The sequence below is a fragment of the Hippocampus guttulatus genome, chromosome 2 (assembly GCF_054856545.1).
Source record: "Hippocampus guttulatus isolate MCC_2025c chromosome 2, RoL_Hgut_1.0, whole genome shotgun sequence".
NCBI lineage: Eukaryota > Metazoa > Chordata > Actinopteri > Syngnathiformes > Syngnathidae > Hippocampus > Hippocampus guttulatus.
In genome coordinates this window covers 15,241,028-15,257,766 of record NC_141262.1, presented here as the reverse complement: position 1 = coordinate 15,257,766, position 16,739 = coordinate 15,241,028, and the positions used below count along the sequence as shown (strand labels likewise).

The window sequence follows — 16,739 nt, the reverse complement described above, 5'->3', positions numbered from 1 at the left end:
ATTTAAGAGGTGAACCAAAAAAAGGAAGGTTTTACTTCATCTCCAAAATGTGGATTAAATTATTTGAATCATTTGGAATTACTGTCCCTGCATTTCTGTATAAATTGGGCATGAAATGTGATCTCATCTGGGTCACAACAATAGACAGTCTGCTTTGTATGGTTTGATTTTTTTATTGGAAATATTCACTGGACAGAGTAAAAAAAAAATATAATAAAGTATTTAAACCCCAAGGCTAATGCGTCCTCCAAGAGCTAATCAAAGTCAGGAGTCTGCCAACCTCCAATCGAATTAGTGTATTAAGCAGGGGTCTCAAATCCAGGTCCAGAAAGTAAAAATCTCATTCACGGTGTACAGACATTTTTATACCACCATTTAGAAGTATTTAAAATTAAAGGGTTTCTTTTTCTTCTATTTTGTTATTTTCAAAAGGAAAACAGATGTTTTTTTTCTTAAATCAGGGATGTTAATGGAAGCAGGTTTCCTATTATAATCTATACATCATCATTTCATGTTATGTACAGTACAGTCTCTTTATAACCGTTTTCCAACCACATAGAATTCATCCATCCATCCATTTTCCAAACCGCTTAATCCTCACTAGGGTCGCGGGGGGTGCTGGAGCTTATCCCAGCCGTCTTCGGGCAGTAGGCAAGGGACACCCTGAACCGTTGCCAGCCAATCGCAGGGCACACAGAGACGAACAACCATGCACACTCACACTCACACCAAGAGACAATTTTTAGCATGTTCAATCAGCCTGCTATGTATGTTTTTGGAACGTGGGAGGATACCTTAGTACCCGGAGAAAACCCACGCAGGCCCGGGGAGAACATGCAAACTCCACACAGGGAGGCCGGAGCTGGAATTGAACCCGGTACCTCTGCACTGTGAAGTCGACATGCGAACCACTGGACTACCGGGCCGCCCCCACATAGAATTGATTTCAAAAAACTTGGCAATGACTCCAAATATAACATACAAAACATTAAATGTAAATGCACATGTTCATATGCATGTGGTCATTAAAAAAAAAAAAATGAAAACACATGCAACTCACAATTGAATGCCTCCATATCTCTCTCTCTCTCTCTCTCTTTCTCTCTCTCTCTCTCTCTCTCTCTCTCTCTGTTCCTCTCTCTTAGCATACATTGAGGACCTAGCTCGTAGTGTGCTGCAGAGCAGACGGTTGATCATCGTTTTGACACCAGAGTTTGTGGCCAAGAGAGGTTGGAGCATCTTTCAGATAGAAACACGCCTCCACTCCATACTGGTCACTGGGGAAATCAAGGTAAACCGACAGCTTGAGAGACTTGTTGACATACATTTTTGAATGATCAGTATTTCATTGTACTTTACAATGGATGTTCCATGGTCGAACACAATCCGACCTGGGACAATGATAGAACTAGAAGAGTTGAGAGGTTGAGGATCCTCTATAATTGTTAGATATGAGGAACATTTTTATTCAGTTTTGGATATTCAACAACAATAATTCGCAATTCATGAGAAGATACAAGGTAGCCTTGCAGCTGCTATGAGGTTGTGTCAAAAGGGCTCAAAGCCAAATAATGGAAGATATAATTATTATTGTTTTTTTTATTGACCCAATTTAGAGATTTTACTGCTTGTCATTCTCCTTCGAGTATTCTACTTGTGTCTTTATATGTGGTTAGGTAATCATGATTGAATGTGCTGATTTGAGGAGTGTGATCAACTACCAAGAGGTGGAAGCACTTAAACATACAATCAAGGTATTCAGAGAACGGTGAACAGAGTGAAAGATGATCTGATTTGTCATTAAAAACTATGAACGAGAACAATATCTCATCACCTCTGCTCAGGTTTTATCCATCATCAAATGGAGGGGTCCAAAGAACAATGAACTGTCATCGAAGTTTTGGAAACAGGTGGTCTATGAGATGCCTGCTAAGCGAAGAGAGACTATATCCAGACGTCAGGTAACGAGTCAAATGAATTAATTCTCTGTGACGTTTTGTATGCTAGCATTAAACTAGCAGGTAAGACAAAGCTATGGGATTTGGTTAAAATACACAGAAAACACTAACTGGCAGTGTCAATAAACAGCTTCAAGTATGAACTGGCCTCTTTTTTCCAAAAAATGCTGCTTGTTGTGAAGATAGTTGCCACCATCTCGAGCACTCCTAATAGATATATTTGCTCCTAACTCAAGAAATAAATCAATAAATGCATACATAGGCCAAACAACGTCTTGTATCTCAAAAAATTCATAAGTCATCCGACTCGCAAGTCAAAGTTCAACCAAATTACACCATTATTGTTTTTAAGGCAATATTTTATTTTTTCAAAGTGCACATTTTACTGCACCCACATTTTGACCATGTTTTCCACATTCCACGTTATTGCGTCATAGTACTTTGGCCTTGTTTTGTATTTTTCCATGTAAGTCGTATTCTTGATTTTTTTGTGAAGATATTCTTGTTTGTATTTGTCGTCCTTTTGTGACAAGCTATTTACATATATCTCCTTGCTTTTTGCAAGAGCTTTTTGTTCTCATTGGTATCCTGGTTATGGTCTCAGAGTCATTATTTGTACTTTGTCGGCCTCGCGCCTTTTTCTGTAAGTAAATATATTTTTTGATATCTATCAGACTCTTTTGCACCTCTCAGGTTCAGACTTAAACAATAAACAAATGGTCCATAAAGTGCCATCAATTATTGCTAATTTAGTGTGAAATTGGTGCAAGAGCCTCTGATAAGAAAAATGTGTTTCTGCTGCTTAATGGAAAGGTGGAAAAAAAGCCCCCCAAAAAACACTCCATCCCTAATTAGAGCCAAACTAATCCAAGCAGAGTATAATGAACAGCAACATGTCAAAAACCTTCAATCATTTGTCAGAAGCACTCAGACGTTCCTCAAAAGGCTCCGATGGCATTTTGCTTTTCAGTTTGGGGATTTGGGGGGGGGGGCAGTGGGGGGCATTTGAAGGTCAATGGAAAGCATCTTTGGATGTTATGGCAATCATGACAAGTATGTGATGCATTATTAATTTAATTATTACATTATTATCATGAAAATGATTCCACCATGTATGCTTTATCGATGTACAGTACGTACAAGAAGAAGTGTCTTTTCAAATCATTGGCCAATGAGCATGTCTTCATAACACTATTGAACATGAACCATTTATGTTGCTCAATAGCACATTGTAGACTGAATAGCAATAAGGTGGATTATCTCAATATATTAAGAACTCAAAGAAGAATAAAAATTAAAATTATGATGAGAAAAAAAAGGGGGGGTATTTGTTCAAGTACCGCTTTGGGCAAAACAAATTAGAACCCTCACTAGTGTTGAACAAGGGACTGAACCTCAGCCCCATCACCCTCATGTAAATTGAATTTTCCCTTGAAGTATCATAATGGATGTTACAAATTAATTACAAAAACAAGACAAAACAAACAAAAAAAAAACAATACGCTTTATACGTCGCAAGTACAATGCCCACTGTCAATTGTCTGCATTCAGACTACCTAGTCCAACAATCAATAAACCATATTTCTTCGGAGTCTAACCGAAAAGATATGTTCATCAACAGCCAAAACACAAATGTGCTTTCCATCACATTCATAGTCTCTCATTGAAAAGTAAATTCTCGTGATTTACAGAATCAATTCTTTGTCTCCTCTTGAACATCTTTTGGAACTTGTCCGTGGTAACAGGTGATGGACTCGGGTGAGCAGGGGCTCTTTGGAGACCTACAAACATCCGTCTCCACCATTGCCATGACAACCACCTCAGCATCCCTGGTGCCTCCAAGTGAGAATCGGCACGGACATCATCAGGTCAACTGTTACAATTTAACAACTTCAAATATAGACTGTCATCTTTGATTATCTTTTATAATTGGTTTAAAGGCATGTTTTTGTGGTTTCTTTAACTGATAAATTCCTCCTCTTGGTACTGTACAATTACCTCTGAGTATTTCTCCACTTTCCATGCAGTATATTTGGCTTAAAAGTGTTTTTTTTTAACCTTGAATGCAAGGCCCCCCAAAAAATACATCTTGTCATTACGTCCATTTAATTGGCATTTTTAGTCAGACTGCATGACACAAGTTAAAGGTGTGTTCTGATTTTTCCTCTGTAGGTTCCCTTGGCAACAGAGATCCCGGACTACAACCAGATGACCTTGCCTCTTGGAGGGGGTCACATGGCTACCGCAGCCCAAATGAGGCATTTTTGCCGTAGCTATGAGTTTCATCTTCCCCCACAGCCACCTGCCCTGTCGCCCCACCTCCCACCTCCATCCACCATGCAGTTCTCCACTCTGGGCCCTGGGGGACGCCATGTCTACTGCAACATCCCCATGACAATTCTGAATGGACAGGTGGGAAGAAAAGGCGCTTCCATTGATGTCTGTCAGTTGGTTGTTACCTCGTAGCAGTCTTTTCCTATTTCTTAACCCTTAACTCTTCTGTTTTTGTGCATGTCCCCAGATTTGAAACCTATTTCAACTAAAACCCCTCTTTTCTCCCTAGGGGTTCAGGGCAGTTGACTGGGGAAGAAGAGGTCTGTTTGGATAAAAGAAATGTAGAAAGGAAATTTCATACACCCTTATATTTTTCTGTATTTCTAATTTACTGGTGTGTGGATATTTTAATGCCACGATGTTATCCACATAGAGTGTGGTCCAAATGCATTTGGAAGAAGACAATGAGAATTATTTTGCCTTTATGCACCAGCAAAATTGATTCCAAGCAAGACAATCAATGTGATAGAAATGTAGACATTCAGTATTAAGGTTTCACAAACATATTTTCAGGGGCTTCAAAGTAATGTTTGAAAGGGTTGTTGAATTCTTCAAAGAAAATAATTTGCTGTCAGTGACTGCCAAAGTAGAGAGCCCCTCACTCAATTCAAACCTCCCTGAAGATGCTTTTTCCAGGCTTTCACTGGAGCCACCATCACATTCTACTTGTTTGTGGTACTTCAGTTTTGTCTTCAGTAAGTAAAATGCATGTTACGGTCTGCTAGGGATCAGTCGTGTTCATATACTTCTCAATATAATTCTCTTCCTTTGAAACCGTATTCATGTTTCATCAGCCCAAAGATGATTATTTCAGAATAATGGAGGCGTTCCTCGTTTCGATCGGTTATCCATGTTTTGTTACCTGTGGTTTGTATCTTGATTTAAATACTGTATTTACAGTACATTCATGAAGGCATGTCTTGACTGCAGAATTTGCTCTTGTTATAATTCTGTTAATGTGGTGAGGGTTTTTTTTTTCCTTTACCAAGCAAAAGTTTGCTTTCTTCCATTGACAGTAACAACTCAGTGTTTGAATGTAAAGCAGTACCGGGTAGTTTGATTTTTTTCCTAGTTGACGGGTAGGTGGCCAAATCGAACTCGCTCACCAACCGGAGACGAGAAAAAAAGTAACACAAACAAGGTGGATGGAATGAAAGCCTGGCAAAATTATTTCCAGGGCGGAAACCGGAAACAATTTTCATCCAAGTAAATTTAGTTGGATTTACGTTTATCACTTGACTGTCACTGTATCCAAAAAATTTTGAGCCCCTGAAATTTGATGTACTCCACCTTAATGGGGGCATTTTGGGGAAAATTGAATTTGAAATTCATTTAATCAATAAGATAAATAATAATAATCATAACATTGGATTTTGAAGGTGATAATTGCTTATCGGTGTGTTATGTTGTGTGCCCCCCAGGTATCACAGAGCAGCACACTTGGAAAGAAGCCCAATCTTCCCCTGAACAACACCTTTGTCCCACTCACCAGCAGAGAACTAAGCTCTGATATCTGGTAGAAACTTTGGACAGGAACTGTGCTGATTCTGGATTAAAGACTACTGGTTTACAAAGAAATTCTCACTGACTTGGGACAAATGCTTCTTGGACCTTCTGCAGACATGGGTTGGGGTTTCTTCAATCCATGCCGTGAACAAAAACTACTCACTTATTCTAAAACGCGTGGACCGCACGAGATCTGGACTGCTTCTCGACCAACATAAACTGATTGATTAAACTGATTGTATATTTGTTCTGACCCTACCACTGAGTTACAGACTGATATCAAGTGGGGAGTAGGATTTAAAAGGACACATTTGCTTGCAATACAAGTAGACATGCCACAGAAAATTTGAGGAGGACGCATGGACATGTAGGATTTGTTGATGTCTTGAATGGTGAACGAGAAAGATCCCGGATATGAAGACACTCTTTAGTGATCCACCAGCCATGGGTTTGTGTTAGTACTACATTGAGAAGAGAAAAATAAATAAAATTACAAGAGTAAAGTCACAAGCAGTAATACTGTTATTTTAATGAATAACTGTTAAAATCGCCTCACAACCGCAGATTTCCACTGTTTCAACGTAGATCATGAAGTACATCAGTTAAGATACTACTAAATTATAATACCGACTGTATATTTAACCCCATTCTCACATTTTGACTCCCCCCCCCCCAGTGTATAGACCTAATACTCGAGTGTTGGACCTTGGGGAGAAAAAAAAGTTGGGCTTGACACCTGATGTTTTTAAGTTACCGTACTTGGAATATTTGGTTGTTAGAAAATTCATGTCCCGCATGGTCAGGTCATAAAATGAATGATCACAACCAATAAACTTGGGACACCATTGCATTCTTATCAGTACATACAGTATATGTGCTTTATTAGCTAGAAGATTCTAATGGCGTACTTCTATAGAAGACATCCATTGATTACATTTGATTGATTGGTTTATTAATTGATTGATTCAATCAGTCTCAATCAAAGAAGAACAAAATAGGAAATTAAGAGTGAAATGATGTTTACAGCGGCACAGTGACCGACTGGCGAGCATGTACGCCCACACCTGTGCCTTCATGGGGTTTCTCTGGGTACACTTGTTTCTTCCCACAAACTACAAACATGCAGGTTAGCTTAAATTGAAGACTCTAAATTGTCCCTGCCCTGTGATTGAGTGGTGCCCAGTCCTGGTTGCCCCCCACCTTCTGCCTGAAGTCAACTGGAACACCCATGACCCCAGTGAGAATTAGCGGTATAGAAAATGGATGTATAAGGTGGTGCACGTGGATGAAACTCGGTCCAGATTGTTTATTTGTTGAGGAAAGAGGATTGCTATGGAAAAGAGAAGCCACTTCAGTGTTCAGCTGGTTGAACTGGTGAACAGATGAACTGGAAAACCTTTACCCTGAATCGGCAGGTGTCAAGGAAATGGCTTTTTTTTATGTGCATGATCACACATTTGGATATATAAGAGAAAAAAAAAGAAGGAAAAAAACCAATAGGTAGACTAAATGACACAATCATTTGTCGCAGCGTCTTTTGACATGGGGGGATGAAATCGGGGGGTGACAGAAAAAAAGGAGTGGTTCTCCTAAATATAATTATTTAATTTGTTTTGTTTGGTTTTGTTGACACTTTAATCCTTCTTTAACTTAGGTGAGTGGTTTACCTGGCTTAGTTTTAAGTGTCGTTTTGTTCCAATAATCTCTGTACAGCTTCAATAATGTACACATAGATCTATACAGGAGTGATTTCTTCCCTATAGTTTCTGTTCCATGTCATTTTGTTTATCTTTCATGATGGACCAGTAAAAGTCAACAGGGAGTGTCAACAGCATTGTTCTTTGTGAGCTTTAAGAAATAAAACAGATTATTATTCTTACCATGATATTTAAGCAGAGAACCTGTCATTGTCTTTACAGTAATGGAACCAATGAATTCTGGATATTGGAGATGATTTGATACAATAATGATAATTTACTTGGATGGGTGTTATATCCAATTGCAATGTAAAGTCTAGTGGTTGTCTTTTAATTTACAGAAATTGTGTTGAATATTCTTTGAATATAGCGTTTGGAATAATTTAAAGAAAATTAAAATTCATGAGTTGTTTTATATATTTTTCAATGATTCTTCCTGCTATTCTAATGCCTATTACAGCTTTCTGCACGCTGCTCGACCCTCATCATCATCCCCTTCAACTGCAGATTTCATATCTTCTCCCCCCTTGATGTCTTTTCCTTCCTCTCTCATTCATCATTTGGAAGACCCAACAATCATGCTCCTGGCTGCAGGGGTGCTAGGTACTATGAAAATGCTCAAATGGCTTGCCATAAGGTACAGGAGCTGGATGATCGCCTCCTCTTATTTAAGTTCATACTCTGCAAATCCCTTTTTTCCAATTACAGCCTGTCAGGAAATATAATTTGCATCAAATGACTTTTCCTCCATGGATGTAAATCAGCATGGGATCATTGCACGGCAAGACATGAATGGACACAGAACATTTAAGCACATCAAAGTGAAACAGGTGCAATAGGGAAAGACAATGATTGTCACGTTGCGAGGTGGTGGTGGACCCCAAAAAGCAGGCAGGAGGGAGGAGCAGGGTGTATTTGAAGAATTGTATTTAAAACAAAGAAAACTACATCCAAAACAAACAAAGTCCAAAGTATGAAACAAAAACCATGACTAAAGCTAAAACATAACAATGAACTAAACATGACAGAAGCTAAGATCAAACAGCAACACACATGCACACAGTAGCAAGAAGCAACACACATGACAGTAGCAAGAAGCAACAATGACCCGACACTGAGTGTTCGGGCTGGGAGTCCTTTTAAAGCCTTAATTAGTTATGACCAACAGGTGTGCTGGCGGGACCCAGAACGAACTGGACTACATCTGCATCAACACAAGGTGGCGCTCGTCATTGCTCGACGTTCGCTCCCACAGAGGTGCAGATGTGGGTTCAGACCACTTCCTTGTGGTGAGTAAAATCAAGCTGAAGCTGAAGAAGGTGAAAAGGGTGCAGCCCAAGAGACCTTACGCAGTGGACAAGCTAAAGGATAACATCTCAGAAAGCTTCTGTGAGGAGTTGAGTAGGAAGCTCAAGGTATCACAACACCTTGCAAACATTGAGGAGCAGTGGAGTATGTTCTCTTGTGCCATTGCTGAAACTGCAGAAGCAGTTATCGGCAGAAAGAGGGGTACCAACAAAGAGAGATGGATAACAGACAACACCTGGAAGTTGATTGATGAAAGGAAAGTGGCCAAGATAAAAAGAGAACAAAAGAGGAGGCTCCGGAGCTGGAGGATGGAAGACGAGGAGTACAGGCGCTTGGACAGGGCAGTGAAGAAGAGTTGCAGGAAGGATAAAAGACAGTGGCTAGAAGAGAAAGCAAGAGAGGCACAGGAAGCAGCCGAGAACAACAACACGACGACCCTATACAAGATCGTGCGGGAGCTAACCAACTCCAGGAGCAGCTCTAGCGTGCCAATCAGGAGCAAGGATGGCAGGACACTTCTATGCGACGAGGAGCAAGAAGCAAGATGGCTGGAACACTTCAGGGAGGTTCTCAACCAACCAATGCCTCCCGTGCTCTTCAATTTCGATCAAGAGACACCAGCTCCAGCTCTAAATATTACATCGAAAGAGATATCCGAGACTGAGGTTGCCAGAGCAATCAAGGGCCTTAAGAACAACAAGGCACCGGGACTCGATGAGGTAGCTGCCGAGATGTTGAAACACGGCCAAGACGCTGTTGTGGAGAGCCTTACCCACCTGTTCAACCTGATTTGGCATGCTGAAGAGGTTCCTGCCGACTGGAGACGTGGGGTCATTGTCACGCTTCCTAAGAAGGGAAACCTCGCAGACTGCAATAAATGGCGGGGCATTACACTGCTGTCAATCCCCAGCAAGGTATTCTGCAGTGTCCTGCTACATCGCCTTAAAGATGAAGTGGATAACATCTTGAGGGAAGAGCAAGCCGGTTTCAGGAAGGGAAGGTCTTGCGCCGAACAGATCTTTACCCTTCGAAACATCATAGAGCAGTGCCAAGAACTTCAGACACCACTCATGATCAACTATATCGATTTCAAGAAAGCCTTCGACAGCATCCACCGGGAGTCACTGTGGCAGATCGTCCAGCTGTATGGTGTACCCCTCAAGTACATCAACATCTTCAAGTCATTGTACCACAACTCAACCTGTTGTGTCAAAACCAACAGTGGCACAACTGATGATTTTGACATTGTCACTGGTGTAAGACAGGGTTGCATTCTGTCACCCCTACTCTTCATCATCATAATTGACTTTGTGATGAGGAAGTCCATCACAGGGGAAGAAGTTGGTATCAAGTGGGGAGGGAGCAGACTAGCTGACCTGGAATTTGCAGATGATTTGGCTCTGTTAAGTCACACCCAGCCCGCACTCCAGGAGTTGACCAACAATCTGCATGAGCACGGAGTTAAGGTCGGTTTACGAATTAGCCAGGAAAAGACCAAGGCCATGGCCGTCGGACAGCACCAACACCTTCAACCACTCACTCTACACCAACATGGCATAGAGTACATTGACAGCTTCACATATCTTGGGAGTAACATCTCAAATACAGGTGGTGTGGAGAAAGACGTCAACAGTAGACTTGGTAAAGCTGCGGGAGTGTTCCAACGCCTCCGCAACATCTGGTCATCGAAAGCCATCACTACGACCACCAAGCTACGCCTCTATATGTCAGTGGTTATCCCAACAGCGATTTACGCCTGTGAGACATGGATGAAGACAGCCAACATTACCAACAAGTTAGATGTCTTTCATCGGCGTTGCCTGAGATCCATCCTGAGGATCTCATGGAGAGACCACATCACCAACGAGGAGGTGATGAAGAGGGCAGGAGTGGCTGAACTGTCAGACATTGTCTCTGAAAGGAGAAGGAAAATGATCGGCCACGTACTCCGGCTGCCAAGAGAGAGACCGGCAAGTGTGGCCATGGACTGGATGCCAGAGGGTGGAAAGAGGAAGAGAGGTAGGCCAAAGAAGACGTGGAGACAGACTGCCAAAGAAGACCTCAGTGAGATGGGTGTCAGCTGGCATGGAGCAAGAAGGGTCGCCAGTGACCGGAACAAATGGAGGAGGCTCGTCGCCCAATGTTCCAAATAGGAGCGGCCGGAACTAACTAACTAAACTAACTAACTAACAGGTGTGCAGCTGCCGGGGGAGCCCTACAGTGCCACCTCTTGGTCCCTAAACCGAATCATGACAATGACTACCGGTACATTTCAAATATTTTTTCAGCTTTTTTTCAAAGGATAAGTTATGATTGGAGTCATTCTTTTTTTAATAATCTGACGGAAATGAGCACCGTAGTTAATATCACCTATAAGGTGCCTTTGAGACTTCCCAATTTCACCCCCAAAGGTTGAAATATCCCAGTGATCGTTATATTCATTGTATTAAGTAGATGCTATGGTGTTAAGAATGACTATTGGCCAATCGCCCACTCATTTTTTCTTGTGTAAATAAATTACAATCAGACAATGTGCATACAAACAGCAACATAAGTGGGGAGAGGCATCTTGTAGGAATCTTATATTACTGTAAGTGGTGGACCTCACTTAACATAATTTAGTTTGTAAAACAAACTCTGTACTGGCTACAGGGGCGGTTCTGGATCAATTTCACTGAGGGGGCCGGGCTGGGGCCAGGGGTTTTGATGGGGGGGGGCACATTCAACCCAGGGCTAAAAAGATAGATTCGAAATCTTATTTGACTTTTTATTTCTTCAGACTTTGAAATTGTAGTCATAACATTACAGTGATGAGAAAAAAACAGTATTAGGAGGGCTAAAATGTCTGCAAGCGTAACAATACGTCTGTTGAGAATATTCAAGCCAGGGGATGATATGGTACCAGGCTGCCGGGGACAAAAATTGCAAATACACTGAAGCTAAATGTTTTACATGCATATAATTATCCAAATTTTAAAAGGCAATGTCTTATATATTGATCCTGTTAAATAAAAATTAAAATAAAAAGGGAGACTAAAAAAGTTACACACACACACACACACACGCGCACACACACACGCACACACACGCACACTCACACACACACACAAACACGCGCACACACACACACGCACTCACTCACGCACACACATACATGCGCGCGCACACACACACACACACACGCAAATAGCACTCCATCCATCCATCCATTTTCCGAACCGCTTGATCCTCACTAGGGTCGCGGGGGGTGCTGGAGCCTATCCCAGCTGCCTTCGGGCAGTAGGCGGGGGACACCCTGAATCGGTTGCCAGCCAATCGCAGGGCACACGGAGACGAACAACCATCCACGCTCACATTCACACCTAGGGACAATTTAGAGCGTTCAATCAGCCTGCCACGCATGTTTTTGGAATGTGGGAGGAAACCGGAGTACCCGGAGAAAACCCACGCAGGCCCGGGGAGAACATGCAAACTCCACACAGGGAGGCCGGAGCTGGAATCGAACCCGGTACCTCTGCACTGTGAAGTCGACGGCAAATAGCACTCGTGTCGTGGTAATTTCCTTCTCTGCGGACTGCTTCTCATTTTCCCGCTCATTTTTAAATGGCGCAGCGCACTAAAAGGTCCGACTAGAATGTTAAACCACGCACTTTGGTTCCACCTTTCGCGTCGGCGACTCGGCACGACTGCGTAATCTGCGCTCGGAGGGGGGGCCACAGGGGGGGCCAGAATCGGTGCTGGCCCCCGTTGCCCCCCCCCCCCCCCCCCCCAGAACCGCCACTGACTGGCTAACAAACATACGGTATTTCTAATTTCTGAACTTTTTGTTGTGGACATTGCAGACAGACAAAAGGGGATGTTGATGTTACACCTTCATGACCGGGTGGGCAGCAGTTTCAAGGCCACAATCTTAAATATATGTATGAAAAAAAAGAATATGCATGATAGAAAGACTAATCTTATCAAATAACTTGTTGGGATCAATAAAACCATGTTTAAAACATATGTTGATGTGATATCACTTAACCACTTAACACTGTTGATAGTATAGTGTGTGTGGGACATGCCGGTGTCATGTAGTGTATATTCAATTGGAAAGAAATGGTATAAAATGAAAGGGAAACTGTGAAGGGACTAATATGTGTGCAAACGTGGGGTTGCTAACAATAGGAGTTTCATTAATCAGTTACAATTTTCATGATGATTCTGACTGGACAACAAAGGCAATTTCTAGTGATATTGACTCAACAATACCCTCTAGTGCTGAGTTTTAAATAAACTGTCGTTTTTTGAGAATCAAATCAAAAGTTTGAAATTCTGAGCAGCCATGGAGAAACATGTGTGGACTTAAAGTTCTGAAATGTTCGTGAGGTTTTGATTCAGCATGATGTTTTGTGTTGTGGTTTTACAGTGTTGCAGAATTGCATGGTAGCATTTGATACTACTATGTTGGCACCTTTGTGAAATAACCTTTTACTGGACCAGGAAGCAATTATAACATAATAATTGGGTTTTCAAAATGGATGACTATAGAAGCACTATTGTAGACGTTTGGAATTGTGTAGCGGCGATCAATCTCATCCAATCAGCTGAAAAAAAATGAATGATAAAAACAAAACATTGCAGTGACTTTGAAATAAAACAAATCATATTTAATGTTGTGAGTATCCAAGAAATATGTTGAATGATCTTTTGCTGGACTCCAACTGTCTTGACTTTAAATGATACATTATTGCCCTCTATTAATATTGAAAGGGAAAAATTATGAATAATAAGTAAGCACCACTTTGACAGTGTAAAGGCTAAATGTTTGATGTACTGTAGTCTCATTAGATTATGCTGGTGCATCTATGGTGAGTGAGTTTATCATTTATGAGTGTTAGAAGACTGATTATTAAGCCCTCAGAGGTACATAGGTTGGCATTTGGCATGTCCTGGTTGACTCATTATTTGAGGATGTAATCACGATTTTGAAATGTAGCATTCATTTCACAGTGTGTCATCTTGTGAAATTCATTTGGGAACTTCTCTCAGTATTGGTCCACAATAGATATATGGCCTGCATATTCCCAATTTGTTTCTCTCTAAACTCAAATTTATTAACATTGCCGCAGCATCCTCAAGTGTGTCAAAAATTACCAGTTTCCACTACATGTTTTAAGCAGTGACTGGCTGTGAATTTTGTACTCAGGCCTTCATTGGGGATTTACCGAATTTAAACTAAAATCAGGTTGGACATAGAAAAAAAACAACATCCACATATTCCTGTACACATACTGGGAGCAGTGCAGCCAAGAGAAGCACTATGCAAGAGGGAAGAAAATGGACTGCTGGGAATAAATTAATACAATTAAAAACAAAGTAACAAATGCCTTGAATTACAGTCATCCTTTTTATTGTCTGATGAGCTTTTACTCCAGTACTTCCACTGTATCTTTCTGTGGCAACGTTCCAAACCTACTGCACATATGAATTACATGATTTCCAGTAAATCCAACTGATGTCACATTATAGTTGCAGGATTTTTCTTGGCAGGCAGAATTTGTGGAAAACAATAAATTCTGCCCCATAGATCAAGGAAAAAAGTGGCTGAGGTCAGTCATGCCCAATAGTCAGTGTCCGTTATAAATACATGAGACTTACTTCAAAGTCATTATCAGGGATGGTCATTTTCATAGATTTCAGTGTTTGGGTAAAGAAAATAATTGATTATTATTATTATGTACCATCACCCCCTCCTTCTCGGCCATAGACTGATAAGCCAAGACTGTCTCCATGAGAAGACCTTGACGTAGCAGCTGCGGCCTGACACGCACGCGCAACCAGACAATCACACGCGCATACACTCCCTTGGATCACCGCCTTCATTGTTCATGTCTTGTGACTTGTTGTAATTGTCATACGCTTGTGCTGGAGTTTTTTTTTTTTCCTGGACTCAAATTATCCTCAGATGAGGATAGTTCGAGCGTGGGTTTTTTTTCTCCCCCTCTCCCACCCTTGTGGTTTCTTTCTGACTTCCGGGTTGAGTGAACGCTGGCGCGTTTGGCTGCCGCTGCTCAACCCGCATTGTGTTTTATTATTTTTGTTCCTGATTGTAAAGTGTCCTTGGGTGTCTTGTTGTTGTTATTTAATTTATGTATTTATTTATTTGAGTGTTTCGTTACAAATTGACTAGTATCACTGTTTCTTGAAACTCCTGTTGTTCAAAACCACACAGTCATACAAATGACTGCATAAAAAATGCTGGGAAATGTTGAGGTTCAGTTCATCATTGTTGTTGTTTGGTCAACAACGAATGTTCCCCTGTAAATAAGAAAATGAATTCAAAGTAATGGCAACTTGGAAAGAGCAACAGAAAACAGTCACTCACTGGAATGCTCTTTAATTGTTTTAAAGAATGGCGTGTGGTTCAGATTGATTTGCCGTAAGAAATGCGTGTATGTGTGTGCATGTGTGTGTAGGCAGCTGACCCTAGTGTGAACAGGGCCACTGTGTGTGAGACCACAGAGAGAGCATTCTTCACTGTGGCGCGCACACACACACACACACACACACACACACACACACACACACACACACACACACACACACACCGCACACGCACACGCACACACGCACACACACACACACACACACACACACACAAAAACAGCGCGAAAGAGTCACTTGCCATCTTTTGGTCATAATCCTATGTCATGACACCTTTTTTTGGCATCAATTCTTCTGTCAATATTTTATTGCATCTATACATTTGATAAAATACAATTACATTCATCCACTAACTCAAAACTGTATTATATTACTCTAATTCAGTGGTCACCAAACTTTTGGAAACTGCATTACCTCTTGGCTACTGATTTACAAATTTGATCAAACTACCATTAATCATGCATATGTTATTATAATGAATAATATTCAAATACATAAAGATATTTCTCATAGTATAAAGATTTCTCACGAAAGTTAGGAAACAGAAAAATATCTGAAAGCGACATTTTATTTTTAAAAATCCCTGCCAGTGTTCCCGTTTTCAAATGAACACTTCTACTCCATTCCAAGGAAATCACAATGTCCCATCACTGATGACCTATTTTTTGGAATAGGCCTGCATGCTCCCCATGTGGTCCTTGGGGGCTAACTGGTGCCCGTGGGCACCATGTCTGTGACCCCGATCTACTGAGTCCTTATTTTTCTTTGCATACTATGCAATATCATCGTGTCAGAGCTTTTTATTTATTTATTTATTTATTAATCATGTGTATATCGATACACCAATCTCATTTAGACGGGGTGGGGGTGTGCATATCAAGATTTTTCCTTTCAGTTGGGATCTGATGACTGAGGTTTTGTTTTTCTTGGCGCTGTATAACAAGGAGGAAGCAGAACTGTTGGTTTTTGGAGGAACAGATCAAGTTAGAAGACGTCTGAGTAATGTGAGTCGAAGCAGGCAAATTTAAAAAAAACAGGGAACCAGAAAAAAGATCAGTGAGGGACGAAAGAGGGAGATATTTGAAAAAAAAAAAGTTCTTGAAATCAAAGATTTAGATCTATGTTCCCAAACTAAGTGAAAACATGACACAGAGTATTCGAGAATGTGATAACCACCTCGTAAAATATATTGTACTGTACTTCCTAAATTTACTTTATTGTGAAAAGTAACTCCGGAAAAGGTGTGATTGATATGGTAGCTTGATACTGTTAGCATAACTTCAGAATGGACCCAAGAGACTAGTCCGTTAGTTTGACGAAGCGAGAACTAGACCGCGTCCATGACTTGAACACAGATATCAACGCCTTGACAACATTAGTGGCAGCGATGTCGACCGAAAATACCACGCGAAGTCTGGACAGCATAGACCTTGCTGCACTGAGAGTAAGACAAACAACTTCACCTTTAATGAGGCGTTTCTGCAAACTGTTGCGTGCCGTATAAATG

General features: G+C 41.1%; 2 protein-coding genes across 5 annotated transcripts in view; both read left to right on the top strand.

The window, feature by feature from the left end:
• il1rapl2 (interleukin 1 receptor accessory protein-like 2) overlaps positions 1-7,912 on the top strand; it is a 237,051-nt gene extending 229,139 nt beyond the window's left edge. The window contains exons 13-19 of one of the 2 annotated variants that reach the window (XM_086138587.1): positions 1,146-1,291; positions 1,677-1,754; positions 1,845-1,961; positions 3,704-3,826; positions 4,131-4,370; positions 4,522-4,552; positions 5,714-7,912. In XM_086138587.1, coding sequence (XP_085994713.1) covers positions 1,146-1,291; positions 1,677-1,754; positions 1,845-1,961; positions 3,704-3,826; positions 4,131-4,370; positions 4,522-4,552; positions 5,714-5,802 — 824 coding nt within the window. In that variant the 3' untranslated portion in view covers positions 5,803-7,912. The remainder of the gene's footprint in view (positions 1-1,145; positions 1,292-1,676; positions 1,755-1,844; positions 1,962-3,703; positions 3,827-4,130; positions 4,371-4,521; positions 4,553-5,713) is intronic. The other variant, XM_086138595.1, reaches the window with a different exon arrangement.
• Positions 7,913-16,518: 8,606 nt separating this feature from the next.
• Positions 16,519-16,739, top strand: part of LOC147208637 (traf2 and NCK-interacting protein kinase) — a 49,598-nt gene continuing 49,377 nt past the window's right edge. For all 3 annotated transcript variants that reach the window (XM_086138570.1, XM_086138573.1, XM_086138565.1), the window contains exon 1: positions 16,519-16,676. In XM_086138570.1, the coding sequence (XP_085994696.1) occupies positions 16,620-16,676 (57 nt within the window). In that variant the 5' untranslated portion in view covers positions 16,519-16,619. The remainder of the gene's footprint in view (positions 16,677-16,739) is intronic.